The 12,676-nt window shown below is 39.9% G+C and overlaps 1 protein-coding gene across 11 annotated transcripts in view; it reads right to left on the bottom strand.

The window, feature by feature from the left end:
• The window catches only part of TP63 (tumor protein p63), a 249,129-nt gene that overhangs the window by 63,659 nt on the left and 172,794 nt on the right, over positions 1-12,676 (bottom strand). For 6 of the 11 annotated variants that reach the window (XM_088444793.1, XM_088444797.1, XM_088444794.1 and 3 more), the window contains exons 1-2: positions 10,282-10,448; positions 2,566-2,820 (exon numbers count right to left, since the gene is read on the bottom strand). In XM_088444793.1, coding sequence (XP_088300919.1) covers positions 2,566-2,820; positions 10,282-10,323 — 297 coding nt within the window. In that variant the 5' untranslated portion in view covers positions 10,324-10,448. Of the gene's footprint in view, positions 1-2,565; positions 2,821-10,281; positions 10,449-12,676 lie in introns of those variants that run through there. The other 5 variants (XM_088444792.1, XM_088444795.1, XM_088444796.1 and 2 more) reach the window with 1 other exon arrangement.

The raw sequence follows: 12,676 nt of genomic DNA, 5'->3' as shown, positions 1-12,676 counted from the left end.
AGCTGGGTACACACAAGAATGATATCGGCCCGATGTGATGTTTCTGGGCAAATTGGAACGATAAATCTAGAATATCTATTCCCGAATTGCGCACTCCTGCAGACGCATGCAATATATTTTGGTTGGTCATGGTGCACTGTCAATCAGAAGATATTGTACACGATGCCATGCTGCTGAATGCATCACAGCATCCTACATTGTACCATTGCCCCCTGCATTGTGCAAGTGTGTATGCACTTGCTGATGCAGAGTCCCTTCGCATGTCGGATTGGCCGGATCGTTCTGATGTGTAGCCGGTTTTACAGTGGTCAAAGTCTGCCAAACTAAAGGGATATCTGGCATGGAGTACCAACAGTTCTATGTATTATAAGAACTGTTACATTTTATCTCTTCTAAACTCAATAAAGAAGCAAGGACATTTTTTTTTAACAAAACTAGACATAACAAACTGAAGCTCAATGACTAGTCTGCTGACAATGGTTTTTCAACATTAATCTACCCTAATGTAATTGAAGCAAAATGCACGTGTCCTGGTATATAAATACCGACTAACTTATTGCATCTAGATTGTAAATGTGAAATGCTTTTGACTATGCAGCAAGAAATATGGGAGGATACATAATACATAATATTTTAGTGTGAATATTATGGGTCTGATTCAGAGTTATGAGCCAATCAAAAAAGGATCAACAAAGGAGCATTCTGCACTTTGGCAAAACCATGTTGCACTGCAGGTGGGGCAGATTTAAAATGTGCAGATAGATACTAGAGTTGACAAGCCTAATTCTAAGTTCAGCGTAAAAGCTGGCCAGTATGTGTACACTACAGTAATGCAGTCAGTATTTCCCTGCATGCAAAAAAAAAATATATATATTTTGCACCCCAACATGCTTTCAGGGCTGTAACTAGGAGTGAGCGAGCAGTGCTGTTGCGTAGCGTGCTGGGCTCTGGAGGCAGCACTGCCGCTGCCCCAAAACTCTTGCTTCTGGCAAAGCACAGTGTCTGGAATGGCACCGCTGCAGTGCCATCCGGAGCATCCTGCCATCTTCAGAAGATTGGAGCTTCCTCAGGGCCTGATGGATGAATTTGCAGAGTCTCACACAAGTGGCTGTGCAAATCCGTACCTCCGATCAGGGGCTGGCTGGTAACTTTCAGCCTGGGGGGGCAAACACAAGCAAGTGGCCCTGGCACTATATGTATGTGTATATATATATATATATATATATATATATATATACACACATATACATACATATATATATATGTATATATTACCATGTAATGCAACCTGCATGATATATTTAAATATATAAGCATGACAGGCTGGTGAAGCACTGTGCTGAGAGCTGCAACTTACTGCCATCATGTCACTCTCAGTCTCAGCCTACCCATCTAGCTTCCAGCGCTGCTATCCCCTCCCAGGCCAGGAGCTTGTAAAAGAGTTTAAAAGAGATAGACTCATTAGATGATTGTCATCATCTCACGAGACCACAGTAGTTCCTCCTCCGCAGCGCCAGCAGCTGTGTGGAGGAGGAAGGAAGTATCATGCTACAGTCCAGTCATCGGTACTCGTCCGATGACTGGACCGGAAAAAATTATATCCCCCCCCTGCCGCGGCAGCCCAACAACAGTGCAGCAGTGGCCCTAGTGCTGCGCAACTGTAGCGGCCCGAAGGGCAGATGGCACCCTGCCCCCCGGCACAGTCCCCCCTTGTCTTTAATGCAAGTGCAGAAGTTGTCAGACACCTCCTTGCTGCATTTGCGATCCCAGCAATGCGACTGATGTTGCAGCCTGGGATCACCATCACAACCAGTTGCTCATTTGGTCATGCTGCGGGAGCTGAAGCTTCCTGCAGCCTGACTGGGTGCTGGTCACGTCCACACAGACCCTGGCCTCATCCCTCCCGGAAAACGGGGACGAAGCGCCTATGTTTTTAGGAACAGTGACCAGGCACGCCCCTGCTCTACCCCCGAAACGCACATCAGCATGTCAGTCATGCTGCAGCTTGGGGGATCTGCGAGCGAGATCACAGGACCCATTCTGCACATGCACAGATTGGGTCCCGCGCAGGCGCAGAACCCTAACAAAAGGAAATGTACGTTCATTGTCGGGTGAAAGTACATCTCTGAATCAGGTCCTCAGGACGCTCCAGGCAGTGCTGTAATTCCTGGTGCTAATGGCTCCACCCCCTCAGTGTGAGATCATGACACACTGTCAAGACGCACTACCACCCTGTAACGCCACTGTATGCTCTACAAGCAAAGTGTTCCTTTTTTCATTTGCTCCTAACTCTGTATCATGCACATAATATGTACTGTAGATGTTTCTCAAACTACCAGGGACAATTCCATGAAGTATATTTTTGTTTCAAAAGTTAAAACAACATAGAAGTCATAAATATATAGACTGAATTAAAATAATTATAATATATATATATTATTATTGATTGTGAGAAATGGCAAGCAACAAAGCAGATGACACCAATTTTCTCATACTACTATTTAGTATATTGCACCAAGATGAAAGGAGTTTCTGAAATCCATAAAGCTACTAAATGATGCTTACCGTCCAAGTAGCAGACTTGGCTGTGCTGGATTGCTGAAATGAGACATCAAAGCTGTGAGGTCCTGGGTAATCAGTGTTTGATGGGATGGCTGGAGAAGGAGACAGGGCATCAAACGTGGAGCTGGGCTGAGCATAGGGCGATGGTGCTGTTACATTGTTCTGAGTATGCTCATTGGTGTAAGGGCTAGTAGAAGAGGAACCATTCTGTATCTGCTGTTCCATGCTGTTCAGCAGCCCCAAGTTTGTATATTGCGGCTAAAAGGAAACAGAAGAGTTGGATGAAACAACAAGAAATAAAGCATACAGCATACTGTTCTTTTAATGTTGGATTCATAAGACAAAATAAATTGCTTTAAAATTTCTTTCAACTTCATGTATAAACTAAACGTGTGCAAACTGCTGCCAACATATAAAGGAATTCTACTAGGATACAGAAAATGTTCTACCATTTCCATCTGCCTACTGTTTCATTAGAATGTACAACTATTGTTTCTTTTTATCCTATTTCATTTAACCGTTTTGAGCTTTCATTTTAACATAGAAACATGCACTGTCACTGAATTTCCTTATGTGATCATGAATCACGTGAGGGGTCTTTCTTTCTTATCATACACTCTTTATGAATGTCGGATAGCCTTGCAATCATAATGAGCTGCTGATGAGAAGAGTCCAAGTGCACCCTAGAAGTTTGTTGAACCTTTAGGAGGAGCCAGGAAAAGGGCTATAACTAGGGGTGTGTGAGTGGTGCTGCCGCACAGACGGCAGGAACGTGTGGGTGGCACTGTTGCTGCCTCACGGTCCCTGTATCTGGTTAGTAGGGGGCTTGGAACGGCACGCTGCAGCCAGAATTGCTGCTGCAGTGCCAACCGGACGCTCCAGACATACACACTACAGTCTGTACAGCCTGCCGGAGCATCCTCAGGATGCTCCGGGCAGTGCTGTTCTTACCATGATATCATGCAGTTAGGGGGAGTGGCCGGCACAGGACGCAAGTCAGCCCTGTTATGGTGATGGTCAGGCAAGACACATTGGATTTGTAGGCCCACTGTGAGAAATAATGTTACGCTGCTACTGGAAGGTTTAATCATTTTGTATTATATATACAGAAATCTGTGTTATTTTATCTTTAGTATTAGAAGACTGAGCAGGAAAAAAGAAACCCGATAATAAACAATGACAAACAGTCCAAGGTTGTTAATCTGCCATTTCAAGATGATATGCATTATATTTAACAGGCATAAAACCAGTCTGACTGCTTAAATATTAAAAACAAACAAGTAAGCCATAATTAATAAAGTACTAAAAAAAAAAAAAAAACTGATTGGCAGATATTGGCAAATCAGCGTTTTAAAGTGCACATCGGAAACTCCCAAATAAATGACTGATCTCGAAAGCACACAAATTTGTCCGTTCCCAAGGATGCAGATTTCTTCCAGTTCCAGAAGTTGGATGCAGTGGAAAGACCACTGAAGAGATTGTGGCTTGTGAGTAGTTCTCCTATTTACAGCACCCTCACCCATTGTTTTTGGCTGCGATTGTAAGAACAGAGGAAGCCGGGAAAAAATTGCTGCATGTAACACTCCTGGTACTGGTCAGGGCGAGGAAGCATGTTAGTAAATTAGTTGGTAATGTCGCTTTAAAACAGTGCAATTCTGAGATATGGAGAATCTGCCCATTGGACTGACTGGCTGGATTGCAGCTTCACTGCAACATGTTAATGAGGTTGAAATATGATAAAAAATTATGAATATAGACACTATCAGCAGTCATCTTCCTACCACATTATCTGTCATGGTATTTCAAATTCAAAAGCACCATTATTAGGGATCACTTTAGTAACAATTAGTGAGCCCGAGATTCGCGACTGAAAAAAACTCAATCCCGGGATTCCTGGGATAACCGGGATTGAATTGATTTAAAACAAAACCCTGCCCCCGCCCAGCCCCCACAGTGACTTACCGGCGGGTAAGTGCAGTGCCAGGCAGCCGGGGGAAGGGGGAGCTGGCCAGTGTCTGAGCACTCTGCTGGAGGTGCTCAGCATCTGCCCGGCATTAAAAAAAAAAAAACATTTATGGCCAATGCCAGGATTCAATCCCGGAATCCCGTCGATCCCGGGATTGGCCTCCCTAGTTTCAGCCCATGCATCTCATTGCCTGAAAGTTTGCCATAATGTTGATCTTTTGTTCTCTGGGTAAAGAAAAATACTATCAGTGCTCATCTCATGTCCTAACTCACTGTCACATAGTTTGTCATAAGGTGGCAGGTTGGGATTTCCAGGATATCATTAAAAAGCATATTGTTGTACATCACAAATCTGTCAATAATACAAAATCATGTTGTGGTGATCACAGTAACATAACAAAGTATAGCTCAATGGAAGTGTCATTGTATGTTCATGCTCTTGGCAAGTAATTTTGCCTCTAAGAAGGTGACTAAGAGGAACATTTGTTGCTAAATAGGAAGTGAATCAGTGCGCCAATGTTAAGAAGAGATGATTAAGGATTTTCAAAATGTCTCTATTGTGGTGCTAAACAGCACTTGCCCACACATTATTGCTGAATAAATCTACTGTAGGTCATAGGGTTTAAGATTTTCCTTTCTCTAGTTTCGTAATAGGCATAACAATATTGTCAATTCTTATGCAGAAATTAAATAAATATATATTTTAACTTTATCAAATCTACATACAAGCACATGAAAAATAAAACTATGGATGCTTAAAAGGGCATTCCCAAGATGAGAGCCACAACATAAAATATATATACGCATGCACCTTTCCCAAATTGCACTTTCACATTCTTCAGCTTAGACTTGAAAGTCAGCAGTGTAGAGGAATTCTAGAGATAGAGTTTCAGAAGGTTTGTAGCAGGCTAGGTGAAACACCTATATCCAGACAAGTGTGATGCCCAGTTTAGAGAAGGCCAGCATCAGACGCTCTCACATTGCTCAGTTAACAAAGGAAATGTCAACAAGACAGACAGAAGTATTAGGAGCAGGAAGTGTAAAACCCAAAGTCTGAACCAGGTGAAAACCTGAACAAATTCAAGAGCAAAGATCTCATGACAGAATAAACAAATATCTAGGTCTCACTAACTCTATCCTGCTGGAAGGGTCATACTGTGAGGATTAGAGCTCATCAATTTGCATATCAGCATGTGCAATAAACATACAGCAAAAACATGCATTAGCTTGTGTAGCAGATAGGAAGATACGTTCTAATCTCTACAGCTATTAGTTACTGAAAAAAAATATTTTCTGCCATGTATAAAAGTACTGATCTAATTTGGTTTATGCTGACAGATAGGTACAAATAAGGGATGTCAGGGAGCTTGGTGATATATTCCAGATGTGCAGTCAAAGAGAGAATAGGATCTAAAACAAGTTGGATGCATGAACTCCTTTCATATATAAGCATTTTGTATTAATATATTATGAGCCCATGCTTGCCGACTTTCTGGGAGGGGGCGCCAGGATGGCGCTGCAGGGGGCTTGGTGGTGGTAATGGTGGGCAGTGTGGGGGCTTGGGGACACGATTGCATCATTGCGGTCTCGCCCCCCACTATACAATGCCAAATTTTCCAGCATTGTACAGCAGGGGGCTGTTCAACACAAATCGCATCATCGGACCCATCCGGACCACCCACTTTAGACAGGTAAGTGCGGGGGGTGGCTGCCACACCAGGAGACTTGCCCTCCCCTGTGGAGGGGCCGGGAGCGCCACACGATTTTCGTGAGCCTCCCGGCCATTGCGGTAGAGTCGGAAAATACGTGAGCCTTAATATGTAATGAAATTTATGGACCACCCAGTGAACAAAGGGGGATGTGACAATTGTAGGGCTCCAGGCTCAAAAGTTCATATAGCGTATTAAAAATGCATGTCCTTGCACATGAACATTTTAGGCCTGACAATTGTAACTAGCTTTAAAAGCAGGTGAGATGACGTCATGTTTGACAGCGGTATGTGTTGCACTCTTAGCCACCAATACTTATAATATGACCCACTTAAACCTACAACAGTCTAGTCTGCTATGAAAACATTTCCTGAGTAATTTAAGCAAATAGAGTAACATGACGTTGTTTTCCATTGTGGGCAATACCTGTTGCCCCTTTCACTACCCTTAGGGCTGGAATTTATAGGGCAAAGACTAGACTCTCTTGCACATTCCATGTCATAGAATATTACCTGCAGGGCACAACTGAAAGTTTAAGTTTCATGAACATTAGAATGAGATGTCTCCTTTAGAATAGGCGGAATCCCTGTTACTCGGTAACACACTGTTATCACTCATCACATAAGCATTACCAATGGCAGGTCATATTCACAATCAGTGTTATGTCCCCATGGATGATCATTAAGCTTATTGTATTTTACTTCATATGTTTTCTAGTTCTTCATACCTATACTATTACTTCCAGCGGACTAATCAAACAGACAGATTACATATAGTCATATACAGTAAAACAAAAGTATAGTCCTCAAATTTGCTTAATAACATGTGGGGCATGAAAAGTTGAAAGCCAAAGCATAAACCTGAATAGAATAAATGTAAAGACAGACACTAGTTTAAAATTACAAATGTGCCAATGTCTAGGACAGTTACCACATTGCAATGAAGCATTATGAGCAAATAGAGTGTATGAGAAAGGGGAGAATGGAGATGAAAGGTTGTACACATCTTCCCACCTGCAGCCTGGTTTCACAAGAGTTTCCCATAACTAGCCAGATAATAAGAAGGAAGCACTATGAAAGCAACATGTCATTCACCCATAGACACCCACCCTCATGCATAACTCCCACCAGGATGTGCTCCAGCACACTTTAACACTAGCCTGGCTAGGTAATCAAGACCATCTTCATACAGAAGTGATTGAACAAATGACAAGATGTGACACACATGATCTGGCCATCACCCCAATATCAATAAAGTCCAAAATGATCCAGGTGATATCCTTGTACAATAATATGTCATTAATCACAACCAAAAACTAAGCTATTATTTGAGTCTATAGTATCTGAAATTAAACCCATGCTTATTCCCACTTACTTATAGTGTAGTTATATTGGAAAACTATAAGTATGAAATTGGCATTGAAATTGATGGTGGCATTAGAGAACTTGATAGTGGACATTGGGAAGATTGTGGAATGTGTTGTATTTTAAAATGGGCGTAGGAAAATACAACAAAGTAGCTAAATAAGAGCAAACAGAAATAAGCTCTAAGAAGCCTATCAAATACTGTCCACATTTCTCCTGAAGTGCTCTGGAAGGTGTTCGTGCTAATGTCAGACTGGATAACCATGGCAGAGAAATACCCATTGTTTCACGGTGGTAGTTTTATTTATTTAAACAGAAATGCTCATTCCCCAATTTGCCCTATTTTCAGAACTTAAGTCTTAATAAAATAAAAACAAAACTTCTAGTGCTATGGTTATATGTGACTGGTAAGTATTATTAGACATGGGGTCAGATTTTATTTCATTATTAGACAAGATGCGTTGGGTTGTTATCAGAGATAAAGGTTTTCTCTATGTATTTGTTTACACTGAAACTATAATAGGTTTAGGCTGCAACACAGCAAATACTTCAAAACATACATTTTGTATTTACATGCATGAAAAATTCTGTAACAAAGCATTTCAGAGAAGTAGATATAATATGACCAATTCTGCTCTGATTTCCAGTCCTAGCACAATACTATAACACTCCAGAGATCATTTTCTCAGCTTTAATTAGACATGGTTGCTTCTTTTGAACAGTGAAATAACTACATAATCACCCACATGGGGGCAGCATAGAATGCAATAGGGGTATGTTTGATTTGCCATTTCTGCCATTTTATCTGGGGCTATGAGAGTGTAACTACTATAGGGGTGGTAGAAAACTTGACAAGCTGAAATTCCATTCCTCCTAGTCCTCTGGACACTATTAGTACCGTAATCTCTCAGAATTATCCTTTGCTTCCTCTCTTCTTTTAAAATTGAACCACTGACAACACCCATTCACAAGAATAGAACTAGTTTGTCTGATGAAACCACTCACTAATGTAGACTTTACATCAGACTACAACATTTGTGCTTGAAATATTCAAAAAGGAGTCTGAAGAACCAGTTACTAAAAGAGAGTGTTGTAGATTGTTGTCAACCAGAGAACCATGTTCTAGTCATATGTACATTTTATGCATTGGAATGTCCTTTTTAAAATTGACTACCCACATTGTGTAAAGGCTAATTAATCTTAAATAATCAATTGGCTATTTGCAAAATCTGTCTTTGGGTTTATGAAGGATTTATCTCAACAACATGTGAAAATTAGACACAAACAAGCGAAAATGCAAATCAAATACAATAATTGTTGAAGTATCCAAATTCTAGGACTAACATTACATAAAACTCACAAACTGTATACTTTTGACAACTGTTTATAATAAACTTTCTCTCTCTATAAACCGTTATAGTCCACGAGGCTATGGCTCACGAGGCAAGGTTTGCACAATAATGTGACTGAAAGTGAAAACTTGGCTATTAAAAATCAGCCCGCAGCTTCTATGATAATGTGACTTGTACTAAACTAAGGAAAGGAATTGGTTTCTTGGTGGCTGACTTCCTTAAACATATTAATTGGAATACGCATAGCTGAATTTCATACTGTTGGTGAATGCAGCTAGCTGTATTGAGAAATCATGAACACAATAGTCTGTGTTACCCTAAATGGAGATTGTCTGTAGATCATAAACACATTCCCATTCTGGAAGTGAGCCCGTCATTATGAAAAAGACTGCCATAACTATTATTACAACTAAGTATAAAGTTAATTGGGGAAACTTGCTCTATTCCAAAAAGTGAATGTGGAGAACTACGAATTGTTGGTGGTTAACATTGCTAAAGACAAAAGGTAAATAATATGTTGGTATTTAAAATCTCATTAGAAGCTAAATTAAACCTTCTTAGATCATTGTGAAGAACCACTCTGCTTCCACCTGCTTATAGAACAAATAATGTCACCGCCAACAATTCACACCAGTCTTTGGACAGTTTCCAATGTCATAAAATACTACTCAAAGCCTTTTGAAATCTTGAAATCAAACCATATGTACTAAAAAAAGGGACAGCATTTCACATGTAACAATAGCTACACAGTTCCTCTAACTACAGTACCTAGTGTATTATAATCTTAACACTTCACATTTTGCCTTGTTGCACAATGCCATATAATCCGGGCCATTCAAATGAGTAGCAGCAGCTGCCCTTTTACTGTCGCACTCAGGAATGTCATGTCAGACCTGCAAGATGTATGTGGATACAGCTAAGTTACTCTTTGTATGAAGAATTCAACTAAAAGCAAATGCAAAGTAACTGATTATCATAACATGTTTTTGCAAATGGGCTCTATATAAATGGTTTATGCAAATCACCTAGGAAAACCTTTCACACAGTAATATAACTTCATAATATCATTTGCAAATTCAATCTCTCAATTCTTACATACCAAGCACTTACTTATAAAGACATAAAATCTATGAAATTGTTCTGTAAATTTAAAAATACAAATATATATATATATATATATATACATCACTAACACACAGGTTTGTGCATGTGTGTGTATATGTGCATATATATATATATATATATATATATATATATATCTATCATGGGCCTCCAATAATGCTATTTTCATGTGTTGAATAAAATAATATTGCTGTGGCAATACATTACCTCACTATACTGAGCCTGGGCATTATTTTCCAGGTACAACATCTTGGCTGTAAGGATAATCAGAGATGCTGTCCTCTTTTCAGGCTCAAGGATTCTCTGTACACCCCCCTGACTGGCCCCAAGTAGGTACAAATCATGCAAGACGACACCAGGAATAATGAAGTTTCTCTCCCTCTCTCTGTCACATCATTTATTTAAAACTCTGTTTATATATACACCTAGGATTCAGACATGGAGAGGGCGGAGTGTCTTCCCTTTACCTGTCCAATCTGTCAAAAGTTCCACCTTGGTCCTGATCTGAAATGAGATCAGCCTCTCCCACCTCAGTAGGTAGTTAAAATTCCACACAACTCTTTACAAAAGGAGACAGACAAAAGAAACTTTTGGGCCATCTCCACATGCAAGCGGTGGACAATCTGACATACACAAAAAAAGAGTACCACTGGGAACATGCTTACAGAATGGTTGCCCATCAGAGTGCTACATGCAGCCTCCCCTGCTCCCCATAAATAAACTGTGATATGTACATAGAATGAGTTACAACTCTATACAGAGTCACCCTGTTTTTTGCACGTATAATGTCCGATGGACAGTGTGCATATAGCAACACTGGTTTAGTGCTTGTCATATTAGAATGCATCATCATCAATATACTGTATATATCTTCCGAAATGTATCTCTAGCTTCATTACAGGTAATACTTTATTATTACAGAAGTACAAGTTATTCAAATGATACACAAGTTCACAAAACAATTTATGCCACAAAAATGCACAAAAAGGCACTATTCATCTAATTTACCCCAGTCTTTTCCCTGTGATATGCATTTCATTTATCACTCATAATATATTTTCAGAAAATACTTACTGACAATGTAATATAAAAAAAAAATCAAAGATGGATTTTATTAAGAAAAGAACCAAGCCAAAAACTGCAGTTTAGAAAAAAAATTGCAAATTAAATGGCAAGAAAAAAGTGAAATTGTATCACATATAACTAAGTATTTATATTCACAATTAACTATGTAGGCAAATTATTTGGTAAAAATGGTACGATTGTGTGTCAATTGGCATATACGCCAATTTTACTGGGTTCCCCTTGATATGAATTGTCGTTTAGAGAAGTGCATGCTGTTTGCTTCGAACAAAGGAAACTACTCTTTACTTCAAGGTCTATTCAGAGAACCAGAGCAATGGTTGCTTGCTGAAAGGTCCAAATGTAAGACTATATGAGTGGTACATTAAATTTGTTAATCAAGTACTATGATATAAGGAGCCAGGAGGTATAAGGGGTTGCCCATGACCCCTTCCATTGGCATGTTTGAGTAAGTGAGGGGATGTCCACAGCAGCTGACATCCCTTATAATGGATGGGAAATAGACTGTCAGGTGTATTAGTTGAGGGAAAGAGGAGTTTTCATTTTTGGTTTACTCTGACCAAGTATCAAAATTAAAGTCATTAGATCATCCCACATCAGATAGCCTTCCTACTAAATACCAATGATCAAGTGAGATTAGTAACAATTTGCTGAGATGCTGATTTGCTGCTCGAGGCAGACATGACAAAAGCATCAATATCATCATCACTTATCATGGACTCTCTTCTACAAAAATCATGGCACACTACCATTTAATATCTAGAACAGGTATTGTAAAAACTAAAATAAATTGCTACCAGGTGCAAAGTAGTAGAAGTTAATAACCATATGTGCAAATAGAAGCCTAAAATATGCATATATGAATCATGAATCATGCCTAACATTTGAGCACTTCAAGAATCGTAATACCCTATATCCAATATAACCAACATTATGAAATATAAACAAAACCTTGATGGCAATTCAATTAAATGCAATTTTGTATAGGGCTGGGAATTAGTTCCCGGAGCTATTACATTGCCTCCATTGCGTCCTGCACTTAAGTTACGAGATGCAGGTTAAGGCACCTAAAGCTGTGTGTTTAGTCTCGGTAACTTGCATTCTCCGTATTAAGTGCCGGCCATGATGCTGGTAGCGCACACACTAAGCCCGAAACCAGCATTACGGCATTAGTTTAGTCATATTTCTACTCGCACCTCAGGAGGGTGCCAGTAAAATCCTGTAGTCGGGAGTTTACAGTGCGGCAAATTGAATAGCTCCGGAAACTTATTCCCGTCGCTATTCAACATCGCATTTAATTGAATTCCCTCCAATAAATATGGATGTGAGCTGAGGTTAGCACTACTACCAACCTTGAAGACAAAACTCATGACAACCCTTAGGGCAAAGACATCTCTCTCCGTGAAAGTAGAGGTGCCCCGCAAATATCACTTGCGCCCTATTGGCTGCTGAGAAGCAATGCTTTCCCACCAAGTGCGCCTCCAATGGAAAACAAAATCAACAAACAAAAAAATAAAAA

This window comes from Taudactylus pleione, unplaced genomic scaffold (genome assembly GCF_031769625.1).
Source record: "Taudactylus pleione unplaced genomic scaffold, aTauple2 ptg000372l, whole genome shotgun sequence".
Lineage (NCBI taxonomy): Eukaryota > Metazoa > Chordata > Amphibia > Anura > Myobatrachidae > Taudactylus > Taudactylus pleione.
This window is presented reverse-complemented; position numbering and strand designations above follow the sequence as displayed.